Here is a 13,261-nt window from a genome sequence, read left to right on the forward strand (position 1 = left end):
CTATGTCTTGGAATGAAAATATGGCTTTGAAATGCATCACAGATCCACGAATTCCAATAATGGTCTTAATAATCGCACTTCATTGGATTAGTGGGCCAAAGGACCTGTGACCACCAAACTACACGATTAATATTGTCGTGGCGATAGTTTAATTGCCAGGGGCACAGGCCAAGCCTCATTTGATGATTGGTTCGTCGATGTCCCAAGTCCGAACAATTGTCATATTGTCTCGATTTTTGTCACATTAATTAGGCACGTCACAACCATTTGTAGTGCAATATGCTAGATGGTCATATAGGAGTCCAGGGTTATATACACACGCACCTGTAATCTTTGCCATATACGGTTATTTGTGATTTGGACCGCAACTATCAAATAGCTCGCTCGTCATGTGCGAGTCGATTCACCTACCGAAGTAGGTATCTGTGTACTCGTGTGTCTAATATGCAAGTTAGTCACTCAGGATTGCCTGGGTTGTTGCGCTTATTCTTCTACTCGTACTAGTCTCCCTCAACCTACAAATATAGAAACTATTAGTCTATTCTGCGTAATCTTAACCCGTATCCTCTAAAGGTTCAAATCTCCTCCCTTTGACTAAATACTAAATATAGATGCCTGACTGCAAGTTATCTGCGCTTACGAATGCTTCTGTGACCGGACCTAGTCTATAAATACATGCAATCACCTGTTTCGCTATTATTCCAGTGGAGTAATCAATAAACCCCATTTGCTTTATTAATTCCTTCCTGCGTCCTACAAACCTTTATATCCCGTCTCGATCTGTAAAATTTTATTGTCCTATGTTCCCTATTGTTTCCACTTATGCTCACTAATATTTTTTAATATACTAGGATTTTCGAATGTTTGCATACGGAATTGTGGAGACTACAAAGCCTTGTACCTTAATTACTATCTCTATAACTAACCAACTACTATGCCCTTATCTCTGGATACCCTACGTATATGTCTACACTTCATCGATTCGTATCAAATCTGTTTATGAACTCTGTTTATACTTCCTCCATCGGCACTTCAAACAAGTAATGAAAGTTAAAGGCCGCTCCTTTCCGTATTATCTGTGATCATTTACGTAACGAACTATCGTATGCATTCGACAAGTCCTTTACAATTATGATGTAATAATGGTAAACATAACACAAAATCCCTATGAGAAAAAATTGCGTGGTTCCCCTCTTCCATTTATATATATATGGCCAAAAAGACCATAATAATGACGGGGTATCAAAAAAACAACCATGACTCTAATACTGGTATGTAGTATTTTTTGGAATATTAAAGGCGGAATGGATTGTGGGTGGGACCCAGGGAACAGGGATTGATGTTTTTCTGGGGTTCACCCCGAAATATGGGGAACTGAACCTGTTTAGTCGGTATCGGAACGATTTTACTAACTAGAGAAAGAATCTTAAGAAGCTATTTTCGGATAGAAATGAAGCAATAGTGGAGTCAGATATGGGAGATATGGTAAGCGATAAGACCAGCCGCGAGAAAAGAAGTGGTGAAGAGAGAGTGAAAGAAAAGGAAAAAGAGAAAGATAGTAGTCAAAACGGTAATCAGAACGGTGGCTCCGGAGTTCAGATGAGCGTAGGAGACGAGCTAGAAGAAGAAGATGGTATTAGGTATGGTGACTTACCAGCTGAATACCGGTTGGTGCATAAGCTAGGAGAAGGAGCGTTTTCGGCTGTATACAAAGCCGTGTATGAGCCGACGGGACGTCTGGTAGCCATCAAGATCATCAATAAGGCTAACTTATCGGGTAAACAGATCGCCAACATCCACAACGAAATAAGTATCATGAAGCGGTTGAGCCACCCCAATGTGCTCCGGTTGGTGGACCTGTTCAACAACGACAAACATTGTTACATTGTATTGGAGTACTGCGACGGCGGTGAGATCTTCAATAAGATCATCGAATATACATATTTCAGTGAGGACTTATCCCGGTTTATATTCTCACAGCTTTTGTCGGCAGTGGACTATTTGCATTCCATTAATATTGCGCATCGGGACATCAAGCCAGAGAACTTACTTTTCAACACCATTCCATTCCACGAAAGGCCCACCGAAGAGTTTGAAAAGCACAAACGGACTTCTGACGACAATACCAAAGTTGACGAGGGTGAGTTTGTTGGTGGAGTTGGTGGTGGTGGCATAGGCATAATCAAGTTGGCCGATTTTGGATTGGCAAAGCAACTCAGACCATCCAACACCATGGGATCCAATTTGAAAACCCCTTGTGGTACAGCTGGCTATACTGCACCGGAGGTTATCACCTGCAATGGTACTAAAATGAAAAGGTTTCCCAACAAGCAGTCGCAGAAGCACTTTTATTCTAAAGCGGTTGACATTTGGTCATTAGGTTGTTTTCTTTACACCATACTATGTGGCTTCCCTCCCTTTTATGATGACGATCATCATCAGCTAACTTTGAAGATTTTGAACGGTGATTACGTTTTTTTGAAGCCTTGGTGGGATGAGGTCAGCTTGGATGCTAAAGATTTAATTTGTAAGATGTTGACCATCAATCCTGATGATAGGATTACCATCAAAGAAATATGGAATCATCCATGGATCAAGGATCACTACGGCCCTCAATCGCCTAGTTATTTCGACTCATGTGATGCTGAACATGTAGAATATTCAGGCGAGGTGGATCATCTTAATCCAATGGATATCTCTAAGAATGGGTCAAATAGTCATTTCAACGCCGATTTGATGTCGCCTAGAGCGGAAGCTATCAAGAAGGTATTTAACAACCCCGCGATGTCAAATTCAAGAACAACTAAATTCAAACTGTCTGCTTCATCGGTGCAGTTTACTCTTGACAACTTGCAAGACTTGCTGATTCATGGTAAGAAAACATTACCGAAAAGCCCTCTTCCTTCCAAAAAAGACTTCAATAAGCTTACATTCAAAGATGTATTTGACGGCAACAAGACCGTGATCGCAGAGAATAAAGCATATGAAGAAGATTCAGAAGAGGAAGAAGACTCGATTGATGATCTCGATGAAAGCAGTGATGAATTAAATGACGAGTTGACAAGCCTTGACAAATTCTCTGTTAAGCAGCTTGAAAGTCAAAGATCATCACTAAAATCAAATTCATCTGATGATGAAAATTCTCTTCATGATGATTACAATGAAGATTATCAAACAAGGTCGAGCTCGATTATTAGTGGCATCAATGGGGACTACAAGTTCACGTTGAATTTAAATGATTCAAATTTATTGAGAAGAAGATCGTCAACTGTGAAATCGAATAAGTCCTTGCCAGCTGAGTGATTTCCTCATTTGCCTAGTTTAACCTGGATCTTCTCATACCTGGGGTAGGGGATCTAAGAATCAGGAAATATATTCAATATCGCATTTATGGATTTAAAATGTAAAGTAATACATGATATATTTTTGTCATGTGTATATTTGTTGAATATTTATATATTTTTGTATATTTATTAAGGTTTGTGGTTCATTTCTTGTGTATTATCTATTATATGTGGTTTAATATATTAAATTTTTACTAAATTCGAGTACTTAAGGCTATCGGAGTAGGTTATATCAGTCAACCAGAGAAATGCTTCATTTTCCTATTTAGATAAAAATTAGAATTACAAAATTTTCATGTTGTTAAATAATATTGGCAGTATATACAGTTAGCTTCTTTTGTTTGGTTGAATGTCAGCAGATGTTGTTTCACCTTCTTCTTCAGGAATTAAACAATCATTAGCTTCCAATAAGTCACTTAACTCACCCGATTGTGCCATGGACATGACAATATCACATCCACCAACAAATTCCTTGTTAACATATAATTGTGGAATAGTTGGCCATTCACTATATTCTTTAATTCCATCTCTTAATTCTGGATCCTCTAAGACATTGTAAGCAGCAAACTTTTCTGGATCCACACCCTGTTGGCCCAACATTTGAATAGTAGCTCTTGAGAAACCACATTGAGGGAATTCAGGAGTACCTTTCATAAACAACACAACCTTTGAACTTCCCACAGCCCTATCGATAGCTTCTTTGATTTCGGTTGAAATGAACCTACCTTGCTGAATAAAAGGTGTTTTGATTATTGGTTTTGCCTTTAATTTTTTTGGTTAGTAATTGATGCAACTAATATGCTACGTATCTATGAAATACTTACGAATCTGGTATTGAATAAAGCTCTTCTGAACATTTTGTCTATAAGCTATTTTAGAACAGTTAGAAGTCTATCTTGAATTTATTTTTATTCGATTACTCATCTAAAGTTTATACAGGCCCTATTGGCTGATACAATTATCAGTAAACTAATATACACCTACAACCTATATTGACATATATTTGCCCCACATAACCTACCCTACACTAATGGCATTTGAGCAAGGAGTCATAGATAAACCGTTTCATTATTCGACTTGACCAAATAAATTTTCGTTCTTGGTGTACTGTAGAACTAAACCAGGAAGACAAAATTTTCAAACTGCTTTATGAATTTTTACTTGATACTCAATGATATAACAAAAACGTAAGCTACTAGGAACTTTTAAACGCCATTTAAATAAATATTATGCATTATAAATAAATCATTAATTATTAAAAATGTTTAGTATGAAATAGATAACTCTAGATGCTATACTTTACCCTCGCATAGGCTGATCCTATTGCAACCAATCTATAAACTATTAAACAAGCAATCAACCCACCAAAATATGCACCCAAGTTAATATCAAGGTTATAGTATTCCAAGACACTATCACCAGTATCCAATGTACAACTATCTAAAGCACAATCGAATGTTTGGTTTGCGAAGCCTAATTTTGCACAAATACCAACTGCATATTTCATTGGGTTGATATAATTCCATGCCTTGAAAAATTCAGGCATGTACAAAGACATAGTACCTCCCATAAAGATAGCAACAACAATAACAGAGGCCAAGATATTTATTGCTAATCCTAAATGTGTGAAAATACTCGAAACCAATATCCCCAATGATTCACCACAATTTATGGAAGCAAAACCAGTAAAGAACATACTGAAAAACATTCCAGGAGTTCTAGGTAACCCGACACCAAACACTAACAACACAGAAAAGAATAAGCATGGAATAATTTCGGTTGGTAGCTCATTTAATAAGTACGATGCACTAAACTCTAATGGGCCGTAGATTCCATCTTTGTATTCTTGGTAGAAAATGTGTCTTTCTACCGGGTATAAGGTGACATTATTAAAGAAACCAACAAAGTATAAATTCAATACCTCTTGTATCAAACCCAATCTGTTACTTATACCATCTTCTGTATTTCTCAAGGGTGCAAAAAATAAAGTATGGATAATTGTCAAGAACACAGTCTGTCCGGTTCTCGCAATTAAAACATCCTTGGAGCGTACAGAATTAATGAACTGACGCTTCGTAATAACAGGAAAAGTTATGAAGAAAGGCAGTTTCTTGTGTTGGTACTTCTCTATGTCGATTGTTTTTTCATTAACAAATATAGAATTTGTATCATTTGAAGAATGTTTCGTATCCCATCTGTTAACCAAATAGTTAATCCTTGATTGGGTAATTGTATTATCTTCATCCAAGCTTTGTGAAACTACATCTAAAATGTGATCAGCAATGTTCTTATCATTTGGCACTGGATATCCAGCATCTGATAAGTATTCTCTGATAGATGCTGTGCTACCATTGAAAACTGGTCTACCGCCCCTAGCAAGTAATAAGACAGATCCAAATTTATTGAACATGTCTTCATTTGGTTGATGGATTGTCATGATGACGGTTGTGCCATAAACTTCTGCAAGATTATTTAACAAACCTAAGACCGCAACTGAAGTAGTTGAATCAAGACCTGAAGTAGGCTCATCCAAGAAAAGAATCTTCGGTTTACTCAATAATTGAGTTGCAATCGAAACCCTTCTCTTTTCTCCACCAGATATACCTTTAACAGACTCTGATCCAATCATAGTGTCTGCACAATCATTTAATCCCATAGTTCTAATTAAGGTATTAATAATTACTGGGATTTTATGATGTTCCTCTTGAGAAATTCTTAATTTAGCTTGATAATATAAGGTTTCCCGAACTGTCAAGCTAGATATTAAAGAGTTGTCTTGTTGAGAGACATAAGCAGATATCAGGGATAATTCACTGTTGGTGATATATTGTGAATCGTTCAACCTGATGGCTCCACCGGACCTAAATTTAGAATCTTTCGATAATCTGTTGGAAAGATAGTTCAATAACGTAGTTTTACCTCCTCCAGAAGGACCCATTATAACGTTAACTTTATCGGCTTTGAAGTGGGCAGATACATTGTTTAATAACTGGTGCTCGCCGATTTCTTTCCTTATGACCATAAATTTGCTCTCTTGAAGTACAACAGACAAGCTAATATTCTGTATATGGATATTAATATCTTCATCCGTAGATGCTAAAGAGGTCCTTTCAATATCTTCCATGCGTGGTTTTTCATTCTTTTGTAACCCAGCATTATCACTGCTTTCTTCTTTACCTTCTTCAGTTTCTTCTTCACCCCCTATTGTATTTTGCTTAGTTTTCGCAACTGCTATGTCACGATTCTTAAAGCGGAATGCTAGTCCTGTCAAGATATAGAATCCCACAACCCAGGCTAACAAAATACAAATTGGTTCAGTAATCCATCCTTTAGGGAAACCTAAGAGGTCTAATTGATAATTTCCGGAATATTCTTCGCATCTGCTATCATCTTTATCATATGGACAATCACCCATCCAGTCTGTGTATTGATTAGCAGTCAAAGCACCAAATGCATACCAAAAGTAGGCGAGGTATTTTATCCACCTAACATAAACAGGCATAGTTGCTGCATTAACGAAGTAACCACATGCACTATTTTGCAATTGATAGATTACACACAAAATCAAAGAAGAAATCGAAAAATCCATGGCAAGGGAAAAAGATAGCATAGCTGTTGCCATTCCACAAAACTCAGTCAAAAGAGTAACTGCAAAATAAATGAAGAAATATGAAGCATCATGGCTCCCTCCATCCTCAGACATTCTTAATCCCCACATGAAGTATGATATTACAGCAAAAACAACTGATATTGGAAAGTCTTCTAATAAAAATTTCCCCAACCTTCTAGAAAGAATAAATCCAGGAATACTGACACAATTCTCATTATACTCCCTGAAGAAAAATGTTCCATCAGCCGCCCACAATCTTTCCATTTCAATAAACATGAATGCAAAGCCTATGATTTCCAACATAACATAAAGACTTGAAGTAATAGATCTAATACCTGCTAAATCAGCTTTAGGTTTATAAAACATCCAACCACAAACGATTGCCAAAAGAAGACAAACCAAATTTAATGCAAGTAACGAAGCTTTATCTCTATATGTTAAAATAAATGTTCTCTTAGTCAGAACAATAAGTTCTTGTAAAAATGAAATTCTATTTTCTTTACCTTTATCAAACAATTTTATGTTCGCTTCAAAAAGCTTTCTTACTTCATTCGAAGATAACTTCGATCTATTTTCATTGGTCTTAGAGTACGATTTCCAATTCTCTACTAATTTGTCAATTCTTCTGGAAGTAATCTCCTCCATCTCTTTGGATGAAGTATCTTTGACAGATAAATTCATAATGTATTCCACAAAATTAGATGATTTGTTCTCAATATGACGTCCTGATTCATCCCTGATAGAAAGGAAGTACCTGCTACTATCAACCAAACTACCAAAGTATACGATTCTACCTCCTCTTGTTAATAAACAAATTTTGTCAAACAATACAGTGATTTCCAGTCTTGGTTGATGGATAGATAAAATTATAGTAATACCATATTGCGGCGAAGAAAGCTTTCTTAAGACTTGCAAAAGCTTCAACGAACTACTTGTATCTAAACCTGTAGTTGGTTCATCCAAGAATAACATGGATGGCTTACTCAATAACTGAATTGCCAAAGAAACTCTTCTTTGTTCTCCTCCAGATAAGTTTGTACTATATGTGGAGAATGACAGAATAGTTTCATCACGTATTGGTTGCAATTCCAATGTGGTCAATAAGGAGTTCACTAATTCTTCTTTTTCGTATTTCGTCGCCGAGGGAGGCAATCTTAAGTCTGCTTGGAACATTAACGTTTCATACACCGTCAAACCTGGCAAAAATATATCCGTTTGTAACAAGTATGCATTCCGAACCTTTCTTTTAGTATCTTCCTTTTCTCCCACTTTGTATTCAATCGACCCAGAAAATGATAAGTCTTTATTCTTAATATTGGTTCTCTGAGAAAGGGTATTCAATAAGGTGGTTTTTCCACTTCCTGAACCACCCATTATAGCCATCAACTCACCGCTTTGCAACTCGAATGAGACATCGTCCAAAATCTTCTTTTCACCTACCGAACCACCAGTGGCTTCGACATCATCGCTTTTTTTGGAACTATTCTTGACTCCTACTGTTAGATCTTTTACAGTAAGACTGACCTTGTCATTCGCGTTCACTTGTAAAATGTTCGACTCGATCATTTCAAACTTAAATTCAAAGGAACAGGTATCTCTTCACTCTAATATTCTTATTTTGTCTATACTTTCGTATCTTTTCATTAGGCGTCAGTCCTGGTAGCATCCTTTTATATTGGATGTGAAAAGTTAGAAAAGCGCAAATTTAATTTTTTTTTAACGAAAACGCAAAAAAGGAAGCGGAATTCGCATAGATTTCCGTTTTTAGTTATTTTTTGGAAGAAGCGTTCTTAGAATTTTTTTTTCAACAGCTAGTGGGGGTTTGTCAATAAGCATTATTAAATTTGCTACCACAGTTTGGTGTCGTTTATGACTAATAGAATGCGCTCTTGCCGCAATAGGAATGTAAATGCGTAATTATTCGAGTCATTTCTATTGAGCTATTCCGTTTCGCATCTAGAGTGTACTCGGTGCGACTAGCGATGCCCACATTTAGAGGCTTACTTGCAGCATGCTATATCTAAGGGTTCAATCGCCACCAATTTTATTTACAATTGATGGGGTTCTGGGGAATTTGCAACTAATGGCTTAACAAAAGCGGAGAATAATTGATGGGGAAGACTATAGGTGTATGTAGATTTTATAATCAGAAATAGGTTCAATTTAACAAAATGTATATTATAACCCTCACACTATTAGGTGTTAGGATGTGTTATTATTAGAGTAGGAGTCAAGATACTCCAGAGTAGTAGTCAACTTTGGTTAGAGAAACTATAAAATTCCGTGTATAGATTATATATAATACATGCTGGAAATGAGCCAACTGACTGAACAGAATAAAGAAGTTAATGTTGAAACACAGTAAAAATATGTATGTCAAAGCGAATCCAATAACGAATCTATAATAATGGATCAAAAAACTTCTGAAATCTAGTATTTTGGAAAATTCTCATACCCATAGTAGTGCCACCAATAAAGTCGTACTTAAGTCTGGCACGTATGAAGTCTTGGTCAACTTTTGTAAAACCCTTTTTCCAATGAATTAAAAATGTGTATATGCATATGGAGTATATTAAGCCAACGAATAGATCTAATCTGTAATGATGTTCGAGGTAAAGGGTTGACCACCATTCGAACAAAAGAAATGCAAATGACAAAAACTTTAAGATAGAATTCCTTGAATAGTAGCTGACAAACAAGAATGTCATAACGGCTGTGGTAGAATGAATAGAAGGGATTGCCGCAAATTTATTGGAATTGGCATAATATATTGATTGGTATATGGTGCTAGGAACACGAGTGCCGGGCTTACTTAAACCATCAGCATAAATCATGTCATAATCTGGAACCTTGGTTTCACCATAATAGTGGATGTATAGTGGAGGAGCATTTGGGAATACTATATGTGTCATTACACTAGCAATGTTCTGAAGACCCATGGCAAAAGCATAGAGCTTCAATGCGCCCGGAGGGTGAAACAAATACAACCAGTAAGCAGCTATTATGGGAACTATGAAGTAAAGCACCACGTAAAAGACCCAAGCCACGATAAACTTAAAAACGTTTGTACTTTCTGTGAACTGATAAAGGAAGTTTAGAAGAAACCAGCTAACACCAAACAAAAGTGGAGGAGATATATGCCCATGGTTCATGCTCTTCTGGTCTTTATGTTTGTTAAGGCGGTCGATTAGTAACTCATTTGTCGCATGAATATCATCCTGTAATTTGCGCATATCTTCCAACTCAAATGTAGCAGTTTTATCCTCGATATCCGGGCTACGACTATGATCCGAAGATGGTGAATAATAAGGGGATGTTTCCACCTCCCAAAAATGATGGATATGTCTTGGGCTGTAGAATTTCAAATACAACAACCAACTTCCTGATATCAAACAATATATCGTCAACATCGACCCAGAGATTGAAGTGAACATATAGTCGTCTAGTCGTAAGTCCAATTTTACGTAGATGTGTGGCCTGAACGACTTCGGTATTCGTTTGGCAGACTGGGTGATCACCACCCAGAGACAGAGGAAGAAACAATTAAAACAAAAGTTTCCTATCAACTGTAACATCGTTCGCCCATTAAGCCACGAAACATAAACCCGTAGCAACATCCGATGGATAGGAACTGTCACCTCCCATAAAAACTTCCGTATACTTATTTTCATGGATTATTTCTCTTGAGTTCAATGAAAATAAATAATATATAGTAATTCAACACACTGAAAGAGCATATGCAATAGTATATTTAGTAATATATGAATCCAAATGATCACTAGATGGGTTTTTCACTAGAGACAACAAGATGTGGTAAACAATTTCGATTATGCTAGTTCGTTTTTTTTCTAGATTGGTTTTTCACGAAAACACCTGATGACTAACAATTCTTACCGTTGGGATATATATCTGTATTAGTGTTTCACAAACTAACGGTATTGTGCTTTAAGAATTTTTCTCTAAACAAAGACTGTATTATTTTTGTCTATAAAATTTCTTTGCTCCATATTATGCTGAGCATAACAAACGTGGAATTGCCCTGCGCTCAAAATTTGAAGCCATCGCTTGACGAGAGCTGATGCTTTATACCGATATAATTACGAATCGGTAGACTATTCCTAGCGTACATAGGTGTCTAACTCTACAATATGATACCACATAGGGACTGAATCTCTCTCGGTGGAAATCTGTAGGTATTTATGTATATAATTGCTGAGTAGCGCAATGAGGATCGGCTCAAATGTAGCAACCGTCCAATCATCAAAAATATATTACAAAATACAACTAATGTATATTACTGGTAACTTTTAGGGATCTTATAGGAAATGTGTACGATATACTATGGAAGGAATATCTTCATATTGGTAGTGAGCCAAAATAAGTAGTATTTTCCTCGAAAGTTGCTATACGATGGCCTTTAGATGCCTGCGCCTTCTACCTATAGTACTATAGAGCTCCAGGCCCTTCGGAACAAGATTGCTACAAATGTCAGGTATAACATGATGACACATGTACATGCCACGCCATATTTGGATGTAGAAAGGCTTATTATAGCTGCCGAACGAGCGATCGAAGAGAATGCAAAAAATTACAGGGTTTTCTGTAGACTTAAGAAACATACAAAAAGTGCGACGAGTCCGAAGGGTAATTTAAAGCCATATTGCGCTTATGAGAAACAAACAATTGTCCCACGTATGTATGGAAGCTAGGATGTGGAGAAATCAGACTTACTAACGGTTAGTTTATTCAATTGGTGAACCAGAAGTTGATTATTCCGCTAAGTGGAGCAGATTATGAGAGCCATGATGGAATGCAGGTGCAGCTTTTAAGTCAAACATGTCATTTTCTCTTTAATGACAAACAGGCAAAGAGAGAGACATTTAGGTCCTTGGTTGGTGATGGTGCCGTTTACATTTTTGATTGTGGTCTTGATGGGTTTAACTATTTGGATGACGAGTGTATCGTAAGCAGTGATTTCGCAACGATGGATCAGCTATTAGAAAACTTGCAAGGCATATTGACGGTTGGAACCGATGGAGATACTGAGCATGCATTGCACAACAAGACTATCAATACAGTGATAGTAGATAACCTTTCAGTATATTATTGGGATTTGAAGTTGTTGAACAGCGATCCAAAATACCATGAACAGCTCGGATACACAACCAAGACGTCGGGACATGAATACTACATCAAATTGATATCTATATTACAAGAAATTCGGATGAAATACAAATGTAATATCATCACATCATCGTGGAACAATTCATTTGAGAAAGGTCATAATTATAGTGGTGCCACCGACTGTGAAGTAACCGATTTGGACTCCGTTACCTTCCTACCCCAAAGATATCTCATGGAATTTGACTATCTCATACATAAATCCAGTAGCTCCGACGTGAAAAGTAGAATCTATAATAAACTGGCTGGCCAGTGGATTGGAATCGCTTAGAAGTAATGGCTACGAGTCAATTATCTAATTCATATATTGAAAAAATAGCGTAACGTATAAAACTGATGTATAAATCATTGTAGTATAACAAGCACAGGACGGTGCTCTCTTACATAACAGTCAAATCACCGAATTTTTCCTTGTAGGTTGGGACTTCCCACTTACTGTTCTTAACCATGTAGGTGACCTTTTCGTCCAAGTCAGGTCTAGCCTTGGCAACGTCATCAACAGTCAATTGGTCGAATGGTCTGGCACCTTCAATATCCTTCAAGGTTTCTTGTAATTGCTTGACTTCGTCCAAAACAGACTTTTCGGTCAATTTGGCGTTTTCAACTGCCTTTTGTTCAAAGATGTCAATGGTCTTTAAAGTCTTAGAAACATCATAGGTAACTGGCTTGAATGCACTAACGGCCTTTTCAACTTCATCAATAACCTTGGAGTTGCTTAAAATGGATCTATAGTGGTTGAAGTCAACTTCGGTTGATTGTTGTGACAAACTTGAGTGTTCCTTTCTAGCTTCTTCATTTCTCTTCTTGAAAGCAGTTAACGAGGATGCTGTGTTTCCGGTTAATCCTAAAGTGGAAGTGATCTTAGCCCAGTTTACCTTAGTGGTAGCACTCTTTGCAACTGATGACATTCTTTTCTTACTTATTGGCTTTAAGTTCTACGTAATTGAATTACTATGTCCTTCAATATCAACAATACTAGTGTTTTCCGTAACCTAGGCCGATAGAATCGGTCGAACCAATGAAAACGAGAAATAAAATGTTGTGAATCACACGACCTGGTGAAAATTTCCCCCGAGTTTTGTGTAACACGACATGGAAGTATCAGTAGACATTTGTCGCATTTGAG

At 36.9% G+C, this 13,261-nt stretch overlaps 6 protein-coding genes across 6 annotated transcripts; 2 read left to right on the forward strand and 4 right to left on the reverse strand.

The window, feature by feature from the left end:
- Nucleotides 1-1,473: 1,473 nt before the first annotated feature.
- Nucleotides 1,474-3,303, forward strand: AC631_00551 (uncharacterized protein; the record flags this gene model as incomplete). The annotated part of the gene is made up of 1 exon (XM_015609381.1): nt 1,474-3,303. One exon carries the CDS (start codon nt 1,474-1,476, stop codon nt 3,301-3,303), a length of 1,830 nt encoding a protein of 609 aa, XP_015469841.1.
- A 368-nt stretch (nt 3,304-3,671) lies between these two features.
- AC631_00552 (monothiol glutaredoxin) lies at nt 3,672-3,998 on the reverse strand (the record flags this gene model as incomplete). The annotated part of the gene is made up of 1 exon (XM_015609382.1): nt 3,672-3,998. One exon carries the CDS (start codon nt 3,996-3,998, stop codon nt 3,672-3,674), a length of 327 nt encoding a protein of 108 aa, XP_015469842.1.
- A 631-nt stretch (nt 3,999-4,629) lies between these two features.
- On the reverse strand, nt 4,630-8,520 carry ROA1 (Roa1p; the record flags this gene model as incomplete). The annotated part of the gene is made up of 1 exon (XM_015609383.1): nt 4,630-8,520. One exon carries the CDS (start codon nt 8,518-8,520, stop codon nt 4,630-4,632), a length of 3,891 nt encoding a protein of 1,296 aa, XP_015469843.1.
- An 833-nt stretch (nt 8,521-9,353) lies between these two features.
- Nucleotides 9,354-10,388, reverse strand: AC631_00554 (phosphatase PAP2 family protein; the record flags this gene model as incomplete). The annotated part of the gene is made up of 1 exon (XM_015609384.1): nt 9,354-10,388. One exon carries the CDS (start codon nt 10,386-10,388, stop codon nt 9,354-9,356), a length of 1,035 nt encoding a protein of 344 aa, XP_015469844.1.
- A 1,550-nt stretch (nt 10,389-11,938) lies between these two features.
- AC631_00555 (uncharacterized protein) lies at nt 11,939-12,406 on the forward strand (the record flags this gene model as incomplete). The annotated part of the gene is made up of 1 exon (XM_015609385.1): nt 11,939-12,406. One exon carries the CDS (start codon nt 11,939-11,941, stop codon nt 12,404-12,406), a length of 468 nt encoding a protein of 155 aa, XP_015469845.1.
- A 109-nt stretch (nt 12,407-12,515) lies between these two features.
- On the reverse strand, nt 12,516-13,043 carry ATP7 (F1F0 ATP synthase subunit d; the record flags this gene model as incomplete). The annotated part of the gene is made up of 1 exon (XM_015609386.1): nt 12,516-13,043. One exon carries the CDS (start codon nt 13,041-13,043, stop codon nt 12,516-12,518), a length of 528 nt encoding a protein of 175 aa, XP_015469846.1.
- Between the last annotated feature and the right edge of the window lie 218 nt (nt 13,044-13,261).

The sequence above is a fragment of the Debaryomyces fabryi genome, assembly GCF_001447935.2.
Source record: "Debaryomyces fabryi strain CBS 789 chromosome Unknown contig00006, whole genome shotgun sequence".
In the NCBI taxonomy this organism is placed as follows: Eukaryota; Fungi; Ascomycota; class Pichiomycetes; order Serinales; family Debaryomycetaceae; genus Debaryomyces; species Debaryomyces fabryi.